This window comes from Sus scrofa, chromosome 7 (genome assembly GCF_000003025.6).
Source record: "Sus scrofa isolate TJ Tabasco breed Duroc chromosome 7, Sscrofa11.1, whole genome shotgun sequence".
In the NCBI taxonomy this organism is placed as follows: Eukaryota; Metazoa; Chordata; class Mammalia; order Artiodactyla; family Suidae; genus Sus; species Sus scrofa.
Window position 1 is genome coordinate 59,780,525 of NC_010449.5, and position 26,870 is coordinate 59,807,394.

General features: G+C 39.2%; 1 protein-coding gene across 3 annotated transcripts in view; it reads left to right on the forward strand.

The window, feature by feature from the left end:
• The window catches only part of NPTN (neuroplastin), a 72,181-nt gene that overhangs the window by 12,111 nt on the left and 33,200 nt on the right, over positions 1–26,870 (forward strand). For all 3 annotated transcript variants that reach the window (XR_002345841.1, XM_021099079.1, XM_021099078.1), the window contains exon 2: positions 24,454–24,801. Coding sequence is in view for 2 of the 3 variants with exons in the window: in XM_021099079.1 (XP_020954738.1) it covers positions 24,454–24,801 (348 nt within the window). In the remaining variant the exon portion in view is untranslated. The remainder of the gene's footprint in view (positions 1–24,453; positions 24,802–26,870) is intronic.

Sequence of the window (26,870 nt, forward strand, 5' to 3'; positions counted from 1 at the left end):
TAGGCGGTTTTTTTTTGTCTGTTTTTTGTTTTGTTTTTAAACAATTCCCCTTTTCTTAACTATTTTAAATTTTAGGGCTCTGTTGCCAGAGGGTATGTGATAAAGGTGTTTCTGGGACCATTGGTTCAAAGATTGTCCTTTTTCAGCTTTTGCTTAGGGGCTTGGAACATATTTGCATTCTTGTCTTGGAAGAAGAAAGGAATGAGTGGAAATGTGATTGACCACACTCTTTTCTTCCTAGTGGGTTCAGAATAATTTTATTACTGCGGCAAATGGAAGTTCCAGGGCTACGGGTCAAATTGGTGCCTATTCTACAGGCAACACCAGATCCAAGCTGCACCTGTGACCTATGCTGCAGCTTGTGGCAACACCACATCCTTAACCCACTGAGCAAGGTCAGGGATTGAACCTGCATCCTCATGGATACTAGTCCGGTATCCTCATGGATACTAGTCCTGCTGAGCCACAACAGGAACTCCCAAGTGTTCAGAGTAATTTTACCATGCTTAATTATAACCTTCTGATTTAGAGATGGTGGTTTCTTTTTAGTTAAATTTCAGTACTAAAAAAAAAAAAATCACTTCATGAGCTTTATTTTGAGGGCTTTTGTTTGTTTTTTGTTTTTTTTTTTTGTCTTTTTGCTTTTTCTAGGGCCACTCCTGTGGCATATGGAGGTTCCCAGGCTAGGGGTCTAATTGGAGCTGTAGCCGCTGGCCTATGCGAGAGCCACAGCAACGCCACATCCAAGCCACATCTATGATCTATACACCACAGTTCACGGCAACACCGGATCCTTAACCCACTGAGCAAGGCCAGGGATTGAACCTGCAACCTCATGGTTCCTAGTTGGATTCATTAACCACTGAGCCACTATGGGAACTTCCATATTATGAGTACTTTTGAACAGGGCTATGTCACTGTGCATCAGTAATTCATTATAAGAGCTCTACTGTCCTTTTGGAGTGGACTGGATGAGGTGGCTATAAGAATAATAAGGATTGAACAATGCAGTAGGTTCCAGGGTGAAATGATACTAAGTAACGTAAAGCAGAATCATAACTCTACATATTCATTTGAAATATATTTAAGGCAGTTTTAAGAAGTATTAAAAATAACTCATGGTTTTTATGAAACTAGAAATTTAGTGTAGTTTAAATTTGATGCCTAAACTCAACTGGAGACAGTAGTAAATAAATTCATAGTCTGCCACCATTGTAAATGTAAAGTGTAAATAAAAACTATGTTAAAAAAGTTTTTTTGTGGGGGCAATGTTAGTTGAATAGAAAATACCTAATTTGGCAGTAGCCCTGAATTCTGTTTCCATTTTAGTTCCTATAATTTCTGTTTTTAAAATTAATATACTTTATCTGTAGGTTTTTTATGAGATTAAATATTTATGGATAAGTGTTTTATAAACTGCTGTGTTGTAAAGTGGCATGTACACATGGCTTTGAATTATAGGGCCTGGTATTTATGAAGTGCATACCTTTAAATAGGTTAATTGCATGAAAAGGGCCAGATCATTTCAGGGTTGTTTTGCTGACAGATGATGACTATATCATATCATAAAATGTGCATTTTAGATGGGTTGTTAGCAGACTGGCCTTTTCACTGAATTATCCCTCTCTACTAGTGAAGGTTGATACTGAATTTCTTATAACCTTGTTAGGTGCCTCCCAGTACTGTTCTCATCTCAAGTTAAACCTAGTTACAGGAACACCCTGTTACTCTTCATTCTCCTTCTATTCCTCCCCCAGGTAGGAGACAGAATGTCAAATATCTATTTTATATCCTCTTTTTTATAACACATTTTTGTGACTCCCCTTTACTGTCTTTAAGTTAAATTTAAATGTATTGTAATATATTTTTAAGGAAAAATATATAGGATGCTGTGAATGTAATATAATGGAGAAAATAACATCATAAATACTTAGTTCAGTCTGTAAATGCTCAGGCGTGGCTACACAGGAAGACAGTGAAGTAGTCTGCTGCTTATGTCCATATGTAGAAAAACCAAGAATGTGACAGCTGCAAGTGCAGATTGATATAGTTGTGCTGTGGTAGTGACAAATATACCAGGTGGCATTGCTGTTGATAATGTGATTTTTCTGAAAAGGTGACCAACTCTTGGTAAAGTTCCAAATGAAACAGCAATACAGTCTATCCTCACTTCACTCAGTAATTGCATTCCTGGAAAATTGAATGATGATTAAAACCATGCAAGAATGCTTTGTGGTGTATTTAAAACAGAGTTAGGGTCCAGGCCCAGACTAAGTTTTCATTTTATTGAATGTCATTTGAAAGTTGTGTAGGAAAAGGGACAATTCTTTTCCCGCTTTGTGGGATATTGAAGATCCCTAGTCCCAGCCCACTAAAGGCCAGTAATGCTATCCCAGTCATTCTGTTAACCAAAAATACACCCACAAATTTCCAGAATACTCCATAGAAGTCAGCAGCTTCCGTTGAGAGTATCTCCCTCCCATTTTGTGCCTCTGCTTGTAAGTATCCTCTGATACAAGATTATGGCACCTAGTCCCCCAGGATGGTCTTTGCTCGATGAAGCCACGCCTTTTCTTGGATTGGAAGGTCAAGGAGAGCAGCTATTTGCTTGTTTTTATTCTTTTTGTTGACATACATTAAAGCAGGGATTGCAAACTCATTTTCTGCAGGGGCTAGGCAAGTACCTTTTGCTAAAGTGGGAAATACAGTACATGCTTTGAAAACTCTGAAAGCTCAACTTTTAAAAATACTGTGTTGGTTGATAAAACTGTCAGTGGGCCCCCAGTTTGTGTCCTCATCACCAAAGAATTATGTTATGAATTTTGAAGCCTAAGAGATTGGATTGGAGTCCTGATTTTTGCTATGTTTCTTACTCCCTCATCTGTTTTTTAGAAGTAATATACATCTCACAGGTTAGAATGAGATTGCATGCATAAAACAACCTATCATGATACCTGACACAAGGTTTGTGCTTGATAAGATTTTTCTCTCTGCCACTAATATCCTTTCATTTATCTTGATTTACTTTTTTTAATTTTTAATTTTTTTTTCCTTTTAGGGCTTCACTGGCAGCATATGGAAAGTTCCTGGGCTAGGGATCAAATTGGAGCTGCAGCTGCAGGCCTACGCCACAGCTGAGGCAACACCAGATCCGAGCTGCATCTGCAACCTGCACTGCAGTTGATGTGAGGCCAAGGATCAAGCCTGCATCCTCATGGACACTGTATCAGGTTCTTAACCTGCTCAGCTGCAAAGGGAACTCCTGGTTTACTTTAATCTGTTTGAAAGTTAGCTATATTTCATAGTGAAATGATTATGACATTTGAAATCTCTATTATGAGATAGTAGTCACTTATTTTTAACAGAAACAAGGAAGTAATTAAAATGAAGTTTTTTAGCACACAGCATAACTACCACTTAAGAGTATTTGGATCCTGATCATTTTAAGCTATTTGGAACCCAATACTTACAACACTAAACATGCTGATTCCAAATTATTTTGGTGGATTAGCCTCCTTAGTCTTTCAGGTTAGTTTTCAATCTTAGCAGAGGAATGATGTTTATTTTTGAAGTAATGTTGGAGCAGGTAATTTTGCTAGTACTGCACTATTTACTGCTCCTTCAAAATTAGATTATCCCATAGAAATGATGTTTATATGTTAGAAATTCAGCAACATGATTTTTATTAGAAAACTGATTATGATTTCCTTTCCGTTATTCAGTGAATACTTTGAAAAACTTTACATTTTCTTAGTTCATGTAAAATGCTTTAGAGGCATATACATCTTATTGTACATCTTGTTTTCCTACTTTAGCAGCAGAAATTTTTTTTGAACTTATTTTTCTTTAGTAATTAACAATCTAAATGGTTAAAGCGATACAAGAAACATGTACTTTATTTCTTTGTGATCCTATCCTATCCTCAATTCTGTTGGTTATCTTTGTTTTCTTCCACTATATATATATATATATATATTTTTTTTTTTTCTTTTTTCTTTTTTGGCAGCACTCGAGGCATATGGAAGCTTCCAGGCCAGGGATCGAATCTAAGCTGGAGCTGCAACCTACACCACAGCTATAGCAACACAGGATCCCTAAGCCACTGCATATCCTGAACAGCTGCCTCCACAGAGACAAGCCAGATCATTAACTCATTGTTGCACAGCCGTAGCTCCCCGTATGATTTTGAGCCATGTGTTTTAGTTATGTGTATATATTATTTTTTTGTAAGATCTTTCCCTCTCCTGTTTCTCCTGTCTTTAGTTTCTTCTTACCTAAAACTACTTTGGTCTTAGGGTTTCTGGCATCTTCAGTTGTTTCCAGATAAACATTTGGTGTGTTCACATTCTTTGTCCTGTTTTATTTGAATCCTTTTGGACCAGAGAGGTAGCAAATTCTACTACACTTCTAAGACACAAACTTTAGTTAGTTGACTGATACTTTTGAGCTGGAGTATTCACGTATTGTGACTTCTGGGTGATTTTTCTTAGTAACTGTTTAATGATTTTCTCTATGTGGTGGTGATTTTTCTAACATGCATTTTTAATCTTTTAAGCCCCACAGGGTCTTAATGTCCATATTTCAGAAACAGCTCAGCTAGCTTTTGAGGCCTAGTTACAAAGAAAATTAATTCCTGAAGGAACTGAGAATATCAAGACAGAAAGAATTCCAGACAGGCAGCTGGTAATGAATATTGATTGTGAGCTCTGAGGTACTTGCTGTGGGCTGGTACTTCCCTGCAAGGCTAACCACTTCAATGGAGTGCACACGAAACATTCTGAAATAGCTGCCCTTGAAGCATGTAATTTGCTGCTCAGTGGCAGGTAGACATTAAAATTCAATTATGGGGTGGGGGTGATGTTAGGGTTAATCAGATTTTACAGCTGTAGGATGAAAGGGCAAATTTTGATGTGCATTAAAGAAAAAAACCCACTAGAGTATACAGTTCTTACTTTAGGAACAACATGAAGTTATAGTGAAAACTGCTAAGAAATAACCCAAAGTATGAGCTTCTTGGCATTTGTATTTCAATAACAGGTATGTTTATTTCACCAGCTTTTTAAAAGGATAGGAAAGAATTTGAGTGGACTCTGTTTTTAGTAGTGTCACCTTACCATTCTGCAACACTATCCATTTGTCACTGAAAAAGCTCAATTGTATCAAGTCTTAAACTCTCAAAATACACTATTGGAAAAACTTGACTCGCCCAGTAGTACCAGGTGAGCCTCAGGTAACCAGATATATAAGCTTGTCAGCCTTGTCTGTCTAGAATTTAATGAAGTTTTCATTAGGTTGAATTTTCAAAGAATAAATATAACTGACTACAAGGAGATGTTATGCAGACAGAATTATTCTTCCTGTCTTGGATAGTGATTAAACAAATTTTGACATGGAATTATTTCATTTAAAATTTGTAAATAAAAAGGGAAAGTTCCTGGATTTTAAAAATTAAGAAATGACTTAACATGATAATTTCAAATAATGCTTAGGTGTTTTAAGTAAAATATTAAAGTTTCTCCTTTTACCCTTTGATTCCACTCTTTGGGAATAAGCATTGTAGTTTTTATATATCTTTTCAAAGCTTGTTCTATGTAGATATATCATTTACAGCCTTTAATGGCTTTAGTAATATCAATTATGTATCGATTTAATAGTATCATTTATTTTTATATGTATGTATCAATTTAGTATCAATTATTCATCTTGATATTTATAGCCTTCATTTTTTGAGTGTAGGAATTGAAGTGACAGATATATTCATTTACATCAGTGTATGGAACCTCTAGGATACATCTGTTGTTACTGTCACTGAAGGAAATTATGTTGATGATGACTGAATTGTTGATATAGAAACTGGTCCACTGAGAGGACCATTCTCATTCCAAACATGGAGAAACTTCATTAAATGGAAAAAGAACAATCTAATTGATCTATTTTTATCCTCAATTGTATTTTTTTGGTGTGTATACACTTACTATATATCAGCTATGTAAATCTCGGGACAACTCTGCTAATTTTTAATGAAAGCATTTGGGATACAGTTTTGCTATTCCTTTTCTTCTCTTAGCAATAATTTGTGCTGATGTTTTTGGACAGTGGGTCAAGTAATAATAACTTGATCCTCCACTGTGGAGGTGGAGATGGAGGTGGAGGTACTACCCAATTGTGGAGCTATGAGATAATGAAGACCTGAAACCATAGGAGAGTCCAAATGACAAGTAATTATGAAAGAAGGGAGTAGATTTGGATTGTGTCTGAATATTAGGATTTCCTGAGGAATTAAGAAGAGAGCAGATTTTAGTAGATTCAGGAATTTTCGATTCTGGTAAGGATTCCCAACTGCATTGTAGCGTCTTTGGACCATAGTACATCTAAAGTGTTATATTGGAGCAAGAATTAGATTTAGGAATTTTCAGTCTGTAGCAGTAGAAAGTTTGTTATCTTTTTATTTAAAAAATAAGTCAAATTTCAATTTGTTAGTTAGATAAATGTAGAGCTGTTTGGGGTAGAGGGAATCCCATAATTGTTTCAAAAAATCCTTAGGGCCTGAGAAGCGAGCAGGGTTTTAAAATGAATGAAAGTGGCGCAGCGGAAATGAATCCAACTAGGAACCATGAGGTTGCTGGTTTGATCCCTGGCCTTGCTTGGTGGGTTGAGGATCCGACGTTGCCGTGAGCTATGGTATAGGTCACAGATGCGGCTCAGATTTGGTGTTGCTGTGGCTGTGGTGTAGGCCAGCAGCTGTAGCTCAATTTGACCCCTAGCCTGGGACCCTCCATATGCCTTGGGTGCAGCCCTAAAAAAAATAAAATAAAATAAAAAGAATGAAATGAGTGCCCTTTTGTAGATCTACTTCTGAAGTTTTTGCACAAGGATATTTCTTACCTTTGGTTCACAATCTATTTGGGCAGTCTTTTTCTTTTCTTTTTTTTTTTTTTGGCTTTTTAGGGCCGCACTCGTGGCATATGGAGGTTCCCAGTTCCCAGGCTAGGGGTCAAATCGGAGCTACGGCTGCTGGCCTACAACAGCAATGCCAGATCCTTAACCCACTGAATGAGGCCAGGGATTGAACCCACAACCTCATGGTTCCCAGTCAGATTTGTTTCCGCTGCACCACGATGGGAATTCCTGGGCAGTCTTGGTATCTGTATGAAAGAGGTCTTGTGGATACTTTACAAGGTAGATGATTAAGATACTTGTATTAGTACATGTGTCCATGGTTGAAAAGAGACCAAAAGAAAAGACGATCCCTTTAAGGCAGAATCTATCAAAAAATAGCACAAAGATAATCATCCTATGCAGAATGGACTTGGTAAAATTTTTATTGCAAGGTTTGTCAGCTTCTTTGTGAGAAAGAGCTACTGTCATTTGTGCTGAGTTTTGAAATCCAAGAATATGCACTTGATAGGAGAGTGCAGAAGTGTGCTGTTGAGTCCCTGCTTGGGAAAGGATTGAAAGTGTTATTAGTTTTATGCATTAGTGGGAAGAAAATCTTAGGGGTATGAGGTTTTAGTAACTACCTGGAAGATCTGCCAGTAATAACTGGAGATAACTAGAATAACTAAATTCTAGTTTACTAGTTAGGATTGCCAGCTTAAAACAGTAGGTCACAGTAATATCAAATACTTTTTTTGTCTTTTTGCTATTTCTTGGGCCACTCCCGCGGCACATGGAGGCTCCCAGGCCAGGGGTCCAATCGGAGCCGCAGCCTCCAGCCCACGCCAGAGCCACAGCAACTCGGGATTCGCGTCTGCAACCCACACCACAGCTCACAGCAGCGCCGGATCATCAACCCACTGAGCAAGGGCAGGGACCGAACCTGCAACCCCATGGTTCCCAGTTGGACTTGTCAACCACTGCGCCACGACGGGAACCCCCTCAAATACTTTTTAAAAATTACAGGCCCACATAGAATTTTCATAGAGGTAACTTAGATAATTGGGGATGGCTGTGTAGTGATAAAAACCTCAACTGGTGACATTGATGAGAAGTAGAACATGCTGTGTGACAGCCATTCTAAGATAAAATATTTTTTAATTAAATAATGTATGTAGAATATTGTTTAGTTCTCATTGGCCATAGTAATCAAAACATTGCTGTTAGTGAGGTAATAAGGTGTAGCTGTTTTAAGCTCTGGAATTATCACTGCCAGGGTGTGCATCCTGCCTCTGCACGTCTGTGGAATGATGATATCCTTAAGGTGTAGTGAATTATATATTATGTATTACATGTATTATAAAGTATATTTTATAATATACTTTGCACCATGCTTGGCATATGTAAATGATCAATAAAGCTTAGCTGCTGTTATAATAATTTGGTTTCAGAGACATTCAGTTAGGTGTTCAGTAATCTTTTTAGAATGTTCTTTAAAAAAAAAAAGAAAGGGAGTTCCCGTCGTGGCGCAGTGGTTAACGAATCTGACTAGGAACCATGAGGTTTCGGGTTCGGTCCCTGCCCTTGCTCAGTGGGTTAATGATCTGGCGTTGCCGTGAGTTGTGGTGTAGGTTGCAGACACGGTTCAGATCCCGCGTTGCTGTGGCTCTGGCGTAGGCCGGTGGCTACAGCTTCGATTAGACCCCTAGCCTGGGAACCTCCATATGCCGTGGAGCTGCCCAAAGTTACAGCAAAAAAAAAAAAAAAAAAAAAGACCAAAAAAAAGAAAATGTCCTATTCCCTGCCCCTTCCCCCACAGATGGTTTTCTTAAAGATTATAAAGAAAGATTTCTAGGCTGTTTGGTTTTGATTCCAGGAGGTTTACAGGGAATCAACTCCCTTTTTTAGAGTTGATGGTGGACAGTATCATTATCTAATTTAAAAAATAATGGGAAAATTGCATTTTAACTGTAAAGTATCAGCTCAGAAATCTGTTTTACACTCAATTTTTATTTCCTAGCCTATTGCAGTTAATAGATACATAGCAATTAAGCAAACTGACATTAGGGATTTTTGTCTTATTTTTTTAAAATAAAAAGTGACTTATAGGAAATCTCTGGTAAATTCAGATATGCCGTAGTCCAGTCTCCTGGAATTTGTGGTTCTATTGATGCTTAAGTGGCTCTAATATCATGAAAAATTCCACTAATCAAAAAAAGATGATTTCATTTATACACTGTTTGTTAATATAGTAATGGTTACTAGTACATTTTAAGTTAATAGGTTGAAATTTAATGAAAGAATTTTATGCTTAATCCTCAGTTAATGAGAACTGTATTTCTCACCATTTAAAAAAAAATTATTACTGAGTATAATATGTACAGCAAGGCCTTGTGGGCAAACACAATGATGAGAGACATATCCTGATTCTAAATAATTTATAAAAATTTGTTAAAATAAACTCTCATGAACTCATTGTCTTATGCATCTTCATGTGTTCATGGAGTACTGCATTTTAGTTACTCACTATTTACAAATATGCAGTATTTTCTTTCAGTCTTTTGATTATACACACAAGGGAACTGAGGTTTCAGATTTCTGTATATATATTATATAGAGTTATAACATGTATAATACATATGTTTGTTTTCTTTTTATGACTGCACCTGCGGCTTATGGAAATTGCTGAACTAGGGGTTGACTCAGAGCTGCAGCTGTAGGCCTGCGCCACAGCCACAATAATACCAGATCTGAGCCACATCTGTGACCTGTGCTGCAGCTTGTGGCAATGCCAGAGCCTTAAGCCACTGAGCAAGGCTAGGGATTTGAACCCACATCCTCATGGATACTATGTTGGGTTCTTAACCCGCTGAGCCACAACAGGAACTCCCAGACACATATGTTATTAAATAGAACAATTTCTCTACATTAATATACTTTTCTAAAGTCACAATTTAAATAGATAGGTCTAGCATTTTATTACTGTGCAGTTTTGCATTCATTCCTGACACATTGTCAGAGAGTACCCGATAAAACATTCTAGGAGTTCTCTAGTGGCACAGTGAGTTAAGGATCTGGAGTTGTTACTGCAGTGGCTCCACTGCTATGGCGTGGGTTTGATCCTTGGCTCGGAACTTCCACATGTCCCGGGGCAGCCAAAAACAAACAACATTCTAGAGAGTTAATCTTGGCTTATTCTATAGCAAGATTTACAGTTTTACGAGATAATTATACTACCTTTTCAAATACTAGGGTTCATCGATCTTTGTGTGCTCTCATTTGAAAGCAGGGCAGTAGGGCTTGATTATATACTGCATACTTACAGTAAGACGAGATTCTGGTTAATGGGGAAATTATCTGAACCACTGGTAGCATAGCTACCAAATAGTAGTGAAGGTAGGAGAATAGGGATGGGGATTTATTAGTTTTAATAGAGAAAAAAGCCCCAGGAATTTGGAGGTGCTTTATAGGACTAAGTTCATTTAAATCTGAGGCATAACTATTTAACAGTCAAAGGGGTTCTTTGAAAATTATTGCTTAGCATTCTTGGGAAAGTTTGTAAATTAAAAATATACTGTGTTTAGAATTGGAAGTTAATTGACTCTAGCGTTTTGCTCTGGGATAGCTCCACTCTAATTGCTTTGATATTACACAACACAAAACCCAGTTTCTCGAAGTGGGGTAATCATAACTTGGTTTGTGCCTATTGCCCCATCAAAATTATTCATAGCATCCCTTTCCCTCTTAAAAGTGTCTTGGTTTTGATGATAAATTATGCAGTTACTTTATCCATAAATTAATATCTGCCCTCTGGTGTTTAATCTAATGAGATTGTGTGAAATTTCCTCCTGAACTGGGTAAGAAAATTCTTTCCCCTGAGCTAAGAAATTTCTATTCAGTGGAGTTAGGAGGGCATTAATGAACTAGCCTAGTGGGAGTTCCCATTGTGGCTCAGTGGGTTAAGAACCTAGCACTCTCTGAGAATGCAGGTTTGATCCCTGGCCTTGCTAAGTGGGTTAAGGATCCGGCGTTGCCACTAGCTGTGGTGTAGGTCGCAGACGAGGCTCGGATCCTGTGTTGCCGTAGCTGTGGCGTAGGCCAGCAGGTGTAGCTCTGATTTGACACCTAGCCTGGGAACTTCCATATGCTGCAGTTGTGGCCATTAAAAAAAAAAAAACAACAACAAAAAAAAAACCCAAAACAAAGAAAGCCTAGTGGAAGTCTGGATGATCTCAAGGTTTAAGATGATTTATAGGCAAGAAGAAGGGCCTATGCTTTCTGTGCTTGGGTTTAGAAACACAATATAGATTACTTAGCTCATGGAGGCAAAACTGAATTCTCATTGTTCAAAGGCAGTTTTGCACTTTTTATATATCATTAAAAAATTTATCTGCAGTCAGATACACTTAATCCCAAGGGCAAATAAGTCTTAGTACATGATTAAAAATATTTTTCAGTTGGTGTATGTATTTTTAAATAGGCTTTATTTTTTTAGACCATTTTTGAGTTCATAGCTAAATTGAGTAGAAAGTAGAGAGTTCCCATGTATCTCCTGTGTCCACCCACACATACAGCTGCCTCCGCTAACACCATTCCTACCAGAGTGGTACTTTAGTTACAGTTGATGAACCTGCAATGACACATCACTATCACCCAAAGTCTATAGTTTACATTAAAGTTCATTCTTTTTTTTTTTTTTTTTTTTTTTGTCTTTTTGCCTTTTGTAGGGCTGCTTCCCGCTGCATATGGAGGTTCCCAGGCTAGGGGTCTAATCAGAGCTATAGATGCCGGCCTACGCCAGAGCCATAGCAACTCGGGATCTGAGCCATGTCTGCGACCTTGCACCACAGCTCATGGCAATGCCAAATCCTTAACCCACTGAGCAAGGCCAGGGATGGAACCTGCAACCTCATGGTTCCTAGTTGGATTTGTTAACCACTGCGCCATGACGGGAACTCCAGAGTTCATTCTTGATGTACCATCTTTGGGTTTTGACAAATATATAATGCCACTATCCAATGTTATAGTATCAGAGAGAATAGTTTCACTACTCTGAAAATTCTTTGTGTTCCACCTGTTTATCCCTTTCTCCCCCTTAGCCGCTAGCAACCACTGATCTTTTTTGCTGTCTTCCTAGTTTTGCCTTTTTCAGAATGTCATATAGTTGGAATCGAACAGTGTATATACGGCCTTTTCAGATTTGGTTTTTCACTTGGTAGTGTGTATTAAAGTTCCTTCATGTCTTCTTCTGGCTGGATAGCCCATTTCTTTTTAGCAGTGACTAGTCTTCCATTATCTAGGAATATATTTAATTTTAAGAAAGTGTTATTGTTAGTCTCTTTCTAGATAGGCTTACTGAATTCCACAAGAGGGATCTTAATCCTTTTTAACAACAGATTGAATGTGTATTAAATTCCCACTTAGGGGAGGATGGGTGGTAAAATTGCTCATTGCTTTAAGAATGATTTGTCCTATGGCTTCCTTTTTTCTCTCCCAACTATAATTCTTCAAATTATTGAGATTTGGGAAGTAAGACATATCTCCATGAACAATGTATAATAACAAATATGTTTTGGACTCTGTTGTTTAATCTTACTGTATAAATAATTTTGCCAGTGTCGACTTAAAAAAAAACAAAAACAAAACCTTAACATGAGAACTGTGAGTTAAGCTTTATTTTAGGCAAAATCAGCACTGGCCTGGGAGGCAGCATTTCAGATTGCTCTGAAAAACTGCTCTGAGGAGGTGGGGGGGAGCTAGGATATATGTAGGAGTTTTGCGGCAAAGAGCAGGTAGCCAGAACAAAAGATTACTGTTAATAAAAGAAAACTAGATTTCTCAAGTTAAGGAATTTAGCACTTTTCTTTGGGGAGATGCAAGGGTCTTGGGCTCACTGAAATCCTGTCTTTGATCTGTACCTCAGCTGTTAGGGGCTACATCCTGAGGGCTCACTGTCAGGAGTGCTTGCAGTCTGATGGCTGCTAGGTGGCATTTACTCTTTGCTTCCTGAGTTCCCTCAGGGCTCACTGGCTCACCATTGTTAGGTGGCTGCCCTGGCTGATGATTGTGATATCCTTTGTTTACTGATAGGGCAGCCAATATTTTATTTCTCGCCACCTTCACAATTTAGGTAGTGGATATGGTCCATAGGTAAAGGAGTCAAATTTGTCATTTACAAAAATTCAAAATAAAACTTAGTATAATTCTATTGAATATTCTCAAATTTTTAAATTGAGAGACTGTTGGGGCCCAGAGGAGGGGAAGAAAATTTCCCATTCTGTGCCGCTGTTCAAGTGGAGAATCTCTAGGTCACTTGCTGATTACTATTCTTATTTACCAAAATCATATCTGATTAATATTTACAGAAATATTGAAGAGGGCCAGAAGGCAGGAAAAAGAACGTAAAGATTCCATACTTGGTTAGTGCAAGTTCATGTGCTGGATGCACAGTGAGGCCAAACAAACTGAAATGTCAGAGTTTGGGGCAGAGAAGGGTTTTTTGCAGTGCTGTGCAGGGAGACAGAGACAGTGGCTCATGACCCAGAAATCCCCGAACCAAAATTGCAAAGCATTAAAAGCCAGATTTGGGGGAGGGGGTGTTCTGGCTTGTGCACTGTTCTCTGATTGGCTAATGGGTAATAGGTAATGAGGTATCAGGGCAGTGTCACAGGGGTTCACATTATCAATCCTTAGGCTCCAGGAGATCTGGGGGCTATGTGCCAGTGGTCTTCAAGTAGTTAACATCTCTTATTTGGTGAGGGGGGATTTTCATATTTGTAAAGCAGTTCAAGAAACCTGATTGTGATGCTGTTGTCTAAGTACTTGGGAGAGGAGCTTAAGCAGAGGATGTGGGGCAAGGGCCACCCCAGGAAGGCCCTACAGGGTCCTCCTTGGTTACAACTTAGTGAACTTTTATCACAGTGCAAGATGGGAACTAAAATTCTTGTCAGTTTTTTTCCTCTAGAACCACTTGGTCTGTGGCATATTGGCTTTGTTTCAATTTCAGTGTCTACTGCAAAGTGCAGGGTGAGAGTTGGTTTAACCTTGGGCTTTGGGCTGAGATTCCACATGTTTTCCCTTTTTAAAAGTTGATAAAATTTGGTTTGGATTAAGTGTGAGCTTTTTTCCCAAGAAAAAGCATTTCCCAAAATAATCTTTGGAATCAAATGGGCGCTATTTTTATGCAAAGTCTAAGATTCTTTGTAAAGGCTAAATAACGTTACATAGTCTACTCAAGTAAAGTCTAAGCTGCTTTGGGAACTTCTGGCATGGATACTGTGCCTTCTGTCTGAGTCATTGACAACGAGAACATGAGAAGACTCTTCTTTTAAATATTCCAAAGCAGAATAATAAATTATTTACTCGATGTTATTAAAAGTGTCATCCAGGAGTTCCCTTTGTGGCTCAGTGGGTAAAGAACCTGACTAGTATCCATAAAGACGCAAGGTTTGATTCCTGGCCTGCTCTTTCGGTTAAGGATTCTGGTGGCTACAGCTCTGATTCAACCCCTAGCCTAGGAACTTGCATATGCCATGGGTGCGGCCCTTAAAAAAAAAAAAAAAAAAGTGTTGTCCAGATACAGGAAAGGATTAATTCCTATTTTGGTGTATCCCAATAAAAGTGCATTGCATTCAGCGGTGAATCATTTGGAAAGGAGTATAATTAGTTAGAAAATTCCATCCTTAGTTCCGTTTTCATCCTCCCTGAGTGATCTCATCTCCTCCCATAGCTTCAGCTTCCACCTAAGCTGATAATTCCCAAGTGCATATTTCTAGCCTCCGCCTCTCTGCTGAATACCAGATCCATATTTTTTATTACATTTGAACATCTCACTATCATAGCCTATTCTCTCTGCACCTGCAAGGCCAATTCTCAGCCTGCCTTCCTTTATTCCATTTACAGTATCACTTTCCACCCCGTAGTCAACAAATACCAGTTGATTCTATCCTGTAAACATTTCTCATATCCATCATCTTCTCACCATTCCTACAGCTATTTTCACTTTGTTCAGATTCATTTTTCATTTTGATTATTGAAGGAGTTTCCTAACTCCTTTCTCACTTTGGATCCATCCTTCATACTGCCACCAATCAGATCAGTCACCTCACTCTCTAGAAAGAAGCCCAAGCTTGCAGGATTCTTGTTTTTGCTAGATTGTGAGGTCTTAAAGCTGTAGACTGCCTTATTTTTGTGAATAGCATGAACATTTAACAAGTGCTGGACATATAAAAGCACTCAAAAAATGTTGAAAGTTTTTCAGCTTTATTTAGAACTAATAATTTCTGCCACTTCTCAACACTGTGCTCATAACTGTTACCTCTTGCCTAGTGCAAGGCCATTTCCCTCAACTGACAAGGCTAGGCTCAGATTTTAAGCAGGTTTCTATGCATATATCAGCTCCCCCAGCAAAATTAGTTATGTTTCTCTTGTCTTTTATACATCTGTTATAAACATGACCATTATCAATCATATTTTGATTATTTTTCTGTCTCATGTTTTGCAACTTGAGTCCCTTTAGGAGCAAAGTTTATTTTAATTATCCCTGCTCATAGTCCTTAGTAAATAAGCCCCCAATAAGTGGTAAATTGAGTTAAAAACATGCCCTCAACTTAGTGATAAGCTGAACAAATACAAAATAAAAGTTATTATGAGGTCATAGCAAGTGACCCAGTTTTTTAGCAACGATTTTGGCCATGTTCCCTCTTTTGGTTATGAATCACAGACTCAGCTGCTAGGAGAGTCTTTATGTGGTTTCAGAAACACCTGTATGGTTCCTGTGCCCCTATTTTCTTCTGTTCTGGAAAAGCTAAAAAATTTAAGTTTTAGACTCTAGGACTTTAGTTATGGTTATGTGGCCTGTGAAGCAGCAACATCAGCATCACTTGAGAACCTGTTACAAATACCCATTCCCAAGCTCCACTGCAGACCTACTGAAACAGAATATCTAGGGATGGGGCCCAGCAGTCTGTGTTCTAACAGGTGATTCTGTTGCATGATAGTTTTTTGAGAATGACTGCTCTGGGGTTTTGCCATATAAGGCAAGTATTACCTTTAGTATATAATAACAAAGTTTTTAGTGTGGTTACCACTATAAGCTGTTTATGTTTTAGGTGAAATAATTCATCGGCTGGCAAGACTGGGACTGACTCTATTACCTAACACCTGGGATATGATCCAAAGATTGAATTTTCCTTTGTGCAAAAGTGTTTGACTCTGGCTTCTAGAATGGCTGTTTAAGGCAGGGAAAGGTCTTCTGACCTCTTCCATTTTGTCTCCTAGATTAAATCCAGGCCGTCAGCTCTAACTACTTGTGTTCATTGGCATTCTTGTGGGATATATGAGAATGAAATGAGATGAATTGTATTATCCTCTGGAAGAATGAGCTGAATTGTGTTATTTTTAAAATATAGATCCTGATTGTTGGTATGTTGTCAGTGACAAGAAAGTGAGGTGGTTATCAGAAGTTATACTGAATCAACAGATATATGCAGGAAAAGTACTTAGTGGAGGTTAGCTTTTGATTAGTAATTACCCATGGGTTTTGAAAATGGTTTGTTTAACTGGAGTATTCAGCTTTTCTAGAGTGTTATTTTCCTTCTTTTTAAAAAATTTTTATGGCCTCACCCATGGCTAGGAATTGAAGCTGAGCCATAGCTGCCTACCTTTGCTGCAGCTGTGGCAATGCCAGATTCTTTTTTCACTGTGCAAGGCTGGGGATGGAACCCTCACCTGCACGGTGACCCAAGCCACTGCAGTCAGATTCTTAACCCACTGTGCCACAGCCACAACTCCTAGGGAATTGTTTTCCTTTTGCCTTAATCCTAATTGGAATGTCAGCTGAAGCATATTCTTAAAATGCTCAGTAACTGTGACTCCCCCTGAAAAAAACTGTTTCTGGCTTCAGAACTTCCATTTGAGTATAGTTCTAGATTGGCCCATAGCTATTTTTGACAGTCTGTTGGAGTAAGAGCTTTTGTTAGCATTTGCTTAAACATGTAAGAGTTTCACTGTTTGAAATAAAACCTTTCATTAAGTGTGCTCTTTGAGATACTGCTGGTTTGCATCCGTTGTCTGTTCTGTATCCTTTCTGGTTTGTAATGGCTGGCAAAACTAGTTTTCTTCCTTTGTGTACTGACAGCTTGAGTACTGTTTGTGGAGTTAGAAAGTTGATTTCATGAATTCCTAAAAAGACTTGCTTGACAGCAGTTTGTGGCTACTGCATTTTCCCCTAGGACATATTTAGTTTTTAAAAACTAAGGTTATGTTCATTTTGATATTGCAGTCAAAATGGGACCTGATCTATATTTAACCTCACTTTTTTTGCTCAAGATGAATTTAAAATGCCCCTTTCCTCTCTGGAGAGAGGAAGAAATACTAGTTTCAAGGATTGTCTTTAATAATGAAGCTCTTTACTTGAGGATTATAAGAGCATAGACTAAGTGGCTAGAATTTTATGATAGATAATGTATAAGCAGAGTTTTCAATCTGTTAAAGCCCATTTGAGGATGTTCAGGGACATAGGCAAGTGTTATGAGCCCCTGCCTGGAGCATGTTAGATGTGTCTGAAGAAAGCAAGAGGGGGTCAGTTCTGAGCTGATTGTTCTCTCTGCTGTTAAAAATTTCCAGTCCCTTCTGTTTCTTAGATTTGGTGTGAAGTCCTATTATTATAAGACTCACTCTTTTTTTAAAAATTACAATTCTAATTTTTAAAAATTTATTGCTGGAAATCTTATTTAACCTTATTTAATGTTACTTTCTATTTGAAACATGTTGAAATTCTTTGGGTCATTAGTTTTCAATACTTTTTTTCTTTTTGAGAAATGAAAAATTCAGAAAATAAACCCCATGGGTGAGTCTCTGAGACTTTGTGAACCCACAGTGTTTTTGAGGTACCTCAACGGAATACCCAGGACTGGTTTAGCTCATCCTTTAAGTTAGAGTAGAATGCCTGCATAAAATGGCTATCTTGAAATTCCCTGGTGTCCTACTGGGTTAAGAACCTGGCAGTCATTATTGTGGCTCAGGTCACAGCTGTGGCACAGGTTAGATCCCTGGATGGGGGATCTTTTGCATGTTATGGGCTTGCCAAAAAAAAGGCCATCTTATATTATTGCTTATTTATTTATTTATTTATTTGCTTTTTAGAGCCAAACCTGTGGCATATGGACGTTCCCAGGCTAGGGGTTGAATCAGAGCTGTAGCTGCTGGGCTACACCACAGACACAGCCCAATGCCAGATCTGAGCCGCATCTGCGACATACATCACAACTTATGGCAACACCAGATCCTTAACCCACTGAGTGAGGCCAGGAATTGAACCTGCCTTCTCATGGATACTAGTCAGGCTCGGAACCCGCTGAACCACAACGGGAACTCCCTATATTACATTTTTAGCTGTACAGTTTACAAAGTAATTTTATTATTCATTCATTATTCATGTGAACCTCACCATGACCTTATGAAGAAGGTAGGAATTATTATCCCCATTTTTCAGATGAGGAGACTGAGGTTGAAGAAGTTGAAGAAACCAACCCAGATGTTGTAAACCATGGCTCATTTCCCTATAAGGTGAGCTCTCAGTTTAATAGAGAGACCCTTATCTATCCATATTTCCAGTAGCAGTACAGTCAAGACTCAGGGTGTCTAACCTGGTGTCTGGGACACTCCTGGATTATGTGCAAATTTTTGTATGTATTTCCTGGGATGAGATAAGTCCATGGCTTTGTATTATACTTAGAACCTTTTTTTTTTTTTTTTTTTGGAGGTGGGGGTTGGGGGTGGTCACTGACTTTTAGTCCAGTGGATCTAGGTAGATCATTCTTGTTTAGCCTGTCAGTGGGAATTGACAACTGGACTAAATGAAAATCCTTGTTGGAGATCAGTCATGTTAGATGCTTATTCCTTATCTATCCTAAAGTCACTTAACATTTGTATAGAGCTTTTCAGAACTCTTCTATATGTATCACATGACTTCTACAACTACCTACCCTAAGTGGCTTCATTCCCACACTGTTTTAAGCTGTGTTATGTCAATTTCATGTAATCCTCAACAATAACCCTCTGAGGTCACTACTATTATTAGCCTTGTTCTACAGATTAGGGAGAAGCTCAGAGGTTGGGTCTCTCTCCTAAGGTCATACAATTAGTGACAGAACCTCCAAGTAATCCTAATTTAGAGTTTGATGCTCTTAACCACTAAACTACATAGTCTCCTTTGAACTAGATTTCCCTATTTAAATCTCTCAAACACAAGGCCGAGTCTTTTAGTCATTTGGATTTTATAGTTTCAGAATAAAGGCTGGATCCTGGTTTAGAAACTAGTAATGGAGAAGATCTTAATCTCTAAGCTTTTGTCATGTCCGCCTGATAGAGGTAGCTGTGAAAGGAATAGGTTTGAATTAGGAAAATGCTTTGTAATTGCTGTCATCTCTACATACAGATCAGACTACTCCATGAGAATAGACCCATATACCTCTTTAATGCTGCAGGCCCATTTTCATCCACTCTTAGGGCCTCAGACCTACCTGCCTTGCCCTTGGTTGGTAGACCCAGAATGAGTGCATATGGACTTACAACCTGCCTTTGGTATTGAGAAATAGTGATAAGCGATTAAAATTAACAGTAAATTAATAGTATAGTAGCCTGTGTACACAGTCTTAGAGCAGTTAAGGGTCATTTAGACAGCTTTAGACTATCGTTAAGATAATCAATTTGTCTTGTTCAGTCTTTCTTTTTGAGGTGCATAATATGAGTGTGTGTGTGTGTGTGTGTGTGTGTGTGTGTGTGTGTGTGTGTGTGTGTGTGTATGAGAGCGAGAGAGAGAGTTTGGGGGAGGGAGTGTTGGGGGAGAGAAGTGCTCTTGTGTCCTTGGCTGTCATTTCCTCTTTATTATGAAGCATGAAGGAGAGAACAGCATGAGCCACCCACAGGGAATTAGTAGTAGAGAGGGGCTTGATGGGAACAGCTGTTTAAAATTGGTGACAAAAGCAGGCTAGATTTAAAGGCATGGCTTTGGCAATAGTCAGCTGAGAGAGGAAGATAAGTGAGTCTTAGTATTTGTTCAGTGATTGCCCTGGAGGTAAAGGAGAATTTTGGCCATAAAAAACCACACAGTAGGATGGTCCCTCCTTTGTGGGGATTGGCTAGCTTTTTTGCTTCCTTAGGGCATATGTAAAAGCAATTTTCTTGGGATTGGACTCAACTTGCTCTTCTGTGTTGCCTTTTTCTTCTCACCCTCTGCTACATATCTACACATCCAGGTTTTCCTGCCAGAGAGCTCCTCCTTTTCTCCGGCTGCTAGCCCCAGCTGTCATCTTCACCTCCCATCCCCCATCCTCAGTTACGCAGTTTTACTTTATGCTTTTCCTGGTTTTACTGTCTTCATTTTAAAATACTATGCCTGCCACCCACCTCTACCCTCAGCTTCTACTTCCTCCCACAAAGCCAGTGGCCACTGTTCTCTCTTCTTTTCATTGTTGAACTGAATGCACAGGTATTAGTACCTTGTCAAACCTGTTTGAAATCTGAGCCCAGTTAAGTATTACAGTAAGTGGAGATGATGGTGGGAAAGGGGCAGGGGTTTTTTTTGTTGTTGTTTTTTTGTTTTTTTGAAATCTAGGCGTTTTCCAAAATGTTGGATGAGCTTTGACCTGGAGTTCAAACATGTTTTTGCTGGCTTCTTGACTTTAGGCAATGTGTGTTCTCAGGTTGAGGGCACCTACTTGTTTGAAAGCCCTTCATAATGAAAGTCAGGGCAGTGAGTCAGGCTCTGAGCTGCCTGCCTCCTCCTGCTGCTGAGAGCTGGTTCTTTTCTCCTGAATTGGAGCTAATTTTGGATGGATAATGAGGTAGATGGTTGCTAATAACTTTCCCTGCTAACTGTGATTTCACAGTACTGTGTTGAGAGGATGTTGTTGTTTCTTCTTTCCATACTGCTAGGAGAAATAGATCTGTTTTCATGATGTTCTATGAGTGTTCAGCTATCAAGGAATACCTTCCTTGGTTTGTTTAGAGGCAGTGCAGTTTATTGAAAGGAACCATAAACTAAGAGCTGAAGACCTGTGTTTTGATCCCAGCTCCAACTCAGGATTAACTGCCTAAGTGATCTTGGATCATGAAGCTGTCCCTGCACTTGTCCGCATATGAACGTTGTAAAATTATGTGAATGAAATGAGATGTGATGTGTGTGGAAACACTTGGTAAACTGTTAAGCTTTATAAAAATTTCAGATGCTGCTCTTTATTAGTTTGGTCACTGACTACAACGCTAGAGAAATGCATGTAATGTCTTTTAAACTACTTTCCATGAAGCCAGTCTCAGGAGCAGAGTGATGGAATGATCAGAACTATGGGAAAGTGTTGCTTAAGAACCATCTTTTCTTTTGTTTTATCACTTTTCTCCCACCCCAACCCCCCAACAGACAGACAGACACTTTAGAAACGCTTTGACCCTGTGCTCCTCTGTCTTCATTCTTTAATAGGATTATAATTTTAAGAGTTAGTGATCATAGTGTGCTCATCATTCCAATGGATGGGTCATGAATTTCCATAGCCAGAAATTATTAATTAATTAATTAATTACATTTAGATGGTGACAAAAATATCTGTACCTTTTAAATAACTACAAAAAATTTTTCTGGCCTGGTGAGGCACATTGACTGCACTTGCGGAAAGTGTTAGGAGACCATGCTTTGCCTTTGGACACACCTGGATTCCAGTCCAGACTCTTTCACTCTTAATTTATAACTTTGGGAAAAGTACTTAACTTTTTGGGGCCTTAGGGGACTGAAGGGGATTATAATAGCACCTATTTTATGTTTTTAAGATTAAATGAGATAGTATAAAGTGCTTAGCACACTGTCTAACACATAACATGTACTTAGAAAATGTTGGCTGTTGATATACATGTCTAGTAATATAAATAACAATAGTAGTCACCCTCAAAGAGAGTACAGATAGATGTATGTTGTCAGTGTTTTAATGGATTTTTACTTTTGTTTTTAGATATTTGTTTAAATATGTATCATGCAATTTACTAATTCAATGAACATTTTCAACTTGGTCCCCTTTTCCTGTATATAAGTAGAAAACTAAAGCAGATCAGCATTCTTTCCTCCTTAGAAGTAAGTCTTGTTCAGGAGTAGCACTGTGTGAGTGAATTGATCAGTTCTGTGCAGTGGGGAATTGTGTTCAGGCTGTTTTTAAACTACTTTGAATTGTGGTGTGTTGGGATTGTGATTCTACTGGAATTGGATGGGTTCTTGGTGGTTCTGGGCATACTTGCAGGCATTCCTTTTACATTAGTGTAGTCAGTAGATTGATGAACAGCCTTAAATGTAAGCCTCCTTTGAAGTACAATTCAGAAGGGAGAGAAATAGGGAACAAACCCACTAGCAACAGATTTCTAGAGCATAATTTAGCACATAATCACAGCACTTGAGAGGACATAAACTTCCCCAGTTCATTTGTGAAAACCACTTAATGATCAAGAATATGATTAAAAGAGAATAATACTTTTTACTGCTCTCTAGAGATTTACTTATAACCATTTTTCTTTAGTGATTGAACCAGTAGTAAAATGAATGAAACCAGCATCTTTTACCTCTCTTTATGTATTTGTTGGCATTGACTGACAGGTGGGCAGGTGGCAGTTTGTGAGACTGAAACATGGCTTCTTGGGTACCACTTTATTTGGAGGTTAGCTCAACTTTTCATGCAAGATCTTGGTGATTCCTTTATGAAATTCTGAAACTTCCCCTGTATCTGAGAATGACATCTTTTTTGGCCTCTTGGAGCCTCCCGTAGTTAGTTCCTTACAAGGAACTGACATTGGATCTCAAGAGGTAGTTTAGAGCGGCATTTTGAAGGCAACATAGTTAATCTAAGGCTGTTGATTACTGCTTTCCTGTCCTTCTCAGATTCTGAATGTTTTATGAATTAGAAGTCTAGTTATGAATTTGAAGGTCTTAACCTTTAGTTGAGTAAATGTAGTACCTCTCTTAGGATTTTGAGGTCCATGGAGTAGAGTTTATCTACAAAACTAAATACTTCTGTGAATGTTTTCCACTTAGCAACCTCCATTTTCATCTAGTCCCATTATGTCCTTGGTTTTTGGATTGTAGGAAAACCATTCCATTTAATTCTTAACTCTCTTCTGGAATGTTCTCAACCTGATGTTGGTAGGTACTGGGCCAGCTCCACTTACTGCAGAGGATCTGTCTTGGTCAAGAGAATAGCCCAGCAAACCAGAGTACCCTCTTTGCTATTTGCTTTGCATTTTAGATAATGAATTCTTTAGTCTGACTAGGTAGAAATGCTGAAAAAACCCTTGGTGTAGTAAATGGGTGAGAGAGAGAGAGAGAATGTTTGCACTGTGATACAGACCCCACTCCAAGATCTTTCCAGTAACTCTGTTTTTTTTGTTGTTGTTGGTTGTTTGTTTTGTTTTGTTTTTTCCCCACTCTTTTTGCCTTTGCTACTTTGTTTAATGGAAGTGTAACCTTAAGCAAATTATGGACAAGTGGAAGTAGGCATCAACTTTTAGTTCCTGGGCAATGTATGGCAGTGTTATTGAGGCCTAGCCTTTACCGCAGAGTTTAATTTAATTAATCATTGTACATTTCTCATTCTTTTTGAGTTGGCCTCTAGGAGCCAGACAACTAAACTATATGAAGACAGCCTGTCACGTGCCGTGGTTATTTTCAAGACTGACTTTGCAGGCGATTCTTCTAGTTGAAAGAATTTATGAGATTAGGGAGGTCATGGTCCCTCCAGACACTGATGATGACTTGAGTTACTATTACTGGCAATGAGTTGGTTCTGTTCCTGGACTGATCCCCATAGTAATTCTCACTCTGAAGCACACATTGTCTTGCTCTCCTGTGTATTAAGGTTTTTATTCAGATAGAAGCTGCTTAATCACAAACGAATGAGTTATTTGTTTGCCATGGGCCAGGGAAGAATAGGAAGTGGGGAAAGTCTAACCTGCATTTAGGATAGGACCCTGCTCGAAAGAAAAATTTGCTACCCTTTCAGTTGAAATTTGGACTTTAACTGCCAAGATAAGGTGTCAGTAGGTCAGTTAATACTTGTTGTGACCCATAAAAGACATTGCACCTCTAACAGAGTGTTCACCCATCCAAAAAGAGATCCTGACTTGGCATATAAACCATTGCCACTCCTGGTTATCTTTCATCATTTGCCTGAGTTTGAAAAGGTAATGGTTTGTGCTCTAAGGAAAGGGACTTTTCCCTGAGACCTGAGGCTTTCTCATTTCTACTGGCTGGGCCCATTGCTGAAATGCTTTCCAGTGGGCTTGCTTCTGCCTGGCCAGCACCTGGGCTGCCCCAGCTTGTAACTAGCCTGCCTTTGCTTCATAAGCTTCCCGGGGTGGTTCTTCTTCTAAAAGCTTGTATGAAATGCTATTTACTGTCTCTTTATAGTTTAAAAATGAATCCTTTTTGTTCTTTGCAACTCATTTGCTTTTTTCTTTTCTTTTCTTTAAATTACTATTAACACCTGTTGATTCTTTTTTTTTCTGATTGGCCTGTCACTGCATTCCTGCTCCCCCTCCCTCTAGCTGGGTTTGTCAAGTCGCCCATGTCAGAAACTAAGCTCACTGGGGACGCCTTTGAGCTGTACTGTGACGTGGTCGGGAGCCCCACGCCAGAGATCCAGTGGTGGTACGCAGAAGTCAACCGGGCAGAGTCTTTCAGACAGCTGTGGGACGGTGCTCGGAAGCGCCGTGTCACCGTAAACACCGCCTACGGGTCAAACGGCGTGAGTGTGCTGAGAATAACCCGGCTCACCTTGGAGGACTCTGGGACTTACGAGTGCAGGGCCAGCAACGACCCCAAGAGGAATGACTTGAGGCAAAACCCCTCCATAACATGGATTCGAGCCCAGGCCACCATAAGCGTCCTTCAGAGTGAGTCCAGCACCCTACAGTAGTAGTACTGTAGTCATTAGAGGTGGCCCGATGACCCTTCCCTTCTGCTTCCTTTCCCTCTTCCCCAGTATGATCATTCACCCCACCCCTTGTCTTTGTTTTTTTCAAACCCATGACCCTTCTGGTTGTAGTGTATGGAAATATTTGTGGCAACTTTTTTTTTCTTCTTTGCCGTCCTCTTTACCTTCCTTACCCAACCCCTTCTCTGTGTCTTTCTCCTCAGGAACAAAGAATTTGGGGAAATCGGTGACTGTCCAAAATCATCTGCATTGGGAGGAGGTGGGGAGGGGGAACTGGGGAGGCTTAAAACAACAACAGCAACAACAACAAAAACAACAACAAACTACTTAAAACTCACAAAACTAGGCAGTCAAACCAGGGTAGTGTTGAATTGTTTCTTTCCCTCCCCTTTAATTTTGTAGTAGGTTTCCTGCTATCCTTTTGCTGATTTATTCTCTGGTGCCTTTCTATTTTTATTTCTCTCCCCAGTCTAACTACTTTTTATTTCTTCTGTTCATTTGTTTGAAGCTCTCTGAGTAGCTGCCTTCACCTCTATGGTTTTAAGTTTGTGTCTGCCCAGCTTCTTCCCTCACTGTGACTTAGTGTCATCCTGTTCTGTGATGGGAATGTTGCCGTGGGTGTGGTGTGTGGTAGTGTGTTTTGATTGTTGGGTGGCATGTAAGCTTGGGTATTTACGTAGTTCCAACTCTTTTTCTTTTCTGAAACAGTGGCATGTGCTTCTCTGATAGTAGATCTCCACTGCAGCAGTACACTCCTCACTAGTCCTTGCCCATCCAGTCTCCTGTTCTCTTAAAAGCAGCAGCCTGAGCCAGGGGACACTAAGCTGCAGTCAGAGTTGCACTTTTTGACAGATAGTTTTAACTCTGATGACTGACTAGTAGCAGAGTACTCCTCATCCCAGAGACTGGCAACCCCAAAATAAATTGGAAGCCATTCATAGTGGCTTTTTCTTGTGCCTAAAAAAAGTGAGGAAACTAAATTCCAACCCTGTTCCTCTGAGTGTGATGAGGGTGAGCTGAGCAGCTTGCTCAGAGTCCTTCCTTCATCTGTTATAGCAGGCACAAGTAAGACATCAGACGCAGAAGCTTTTGTGGCCTCCTCTCTTTCTCGATAGTGTCTTTCTGCTTGTATGGTGGGAAGGAGAGGGAGACGCCACTGCTTCTTACTGACCAGGAAGAGTTCTAACCCCACATCTGACCTGATGATAATTGAGGAAGCATTCTCTAATTAACGGAAAGATCCTCTGGGTTTTTCATCTTCTCTTTAACGACTCAGTAAGAGCCCCATAACAGATTGTGGCTTAAAGAACTGATGATTTAAAGAGAGTAAATAAAAATAGTAAAATACACTTAGGAGGAATTTGGTCATAACATAGGAGGTAATATGACATGGACCTTGAGTAGATATACTTCTATGGAAAATAGCAAGTTAGTTGTCTGTAATTTATAGCAACTCAGGAGATACCTCTGAAGAGGATTTAGAGAAGAGATAGGAGAGGCTGCTGCAGATGGCACTGTGGAATCAGAGAACCTGCTTCTGGAAAGGGAAAAAGAAAACCTTGTCTCTGTGAAAATGGGGAACATTAACCCAGTTATTTTTCTTTTATTTAACAGTTTTTCCCTTGCACGCCTCCTTCTCCTGCCCCCTTGCTCCTTTCCTTATAAAAGCGGAGTTACCCAAATGGCCACAAAGGTCTGCAGAAGTTTGTAGGTATAGACTGGGCTGGGCATTTGGTACTTACACTTGCAGGAGCCTGACTCAGGTAGATTCACAGTTAAAAGGTCATGCCTTGGTGCTAGAAGAAGATGAGACTTTTGGGGTACCTACTTCTCAATTCTGAGAATATACAGCATTCTCCCAGTTTACTCAGAAGTAAGTGTTCTATCTTAGGTGTGTCCACATGTGGTTGAACCAAATCTTGGCTAATTCAAACTCCCCAAACTTCCTTATTAGTCAGTTTTAGAGAGCCAGGCCTCTCAAAAAAACCCCAAACAAACAAAAATGCACCCTGAATTCCGGTCTTAATT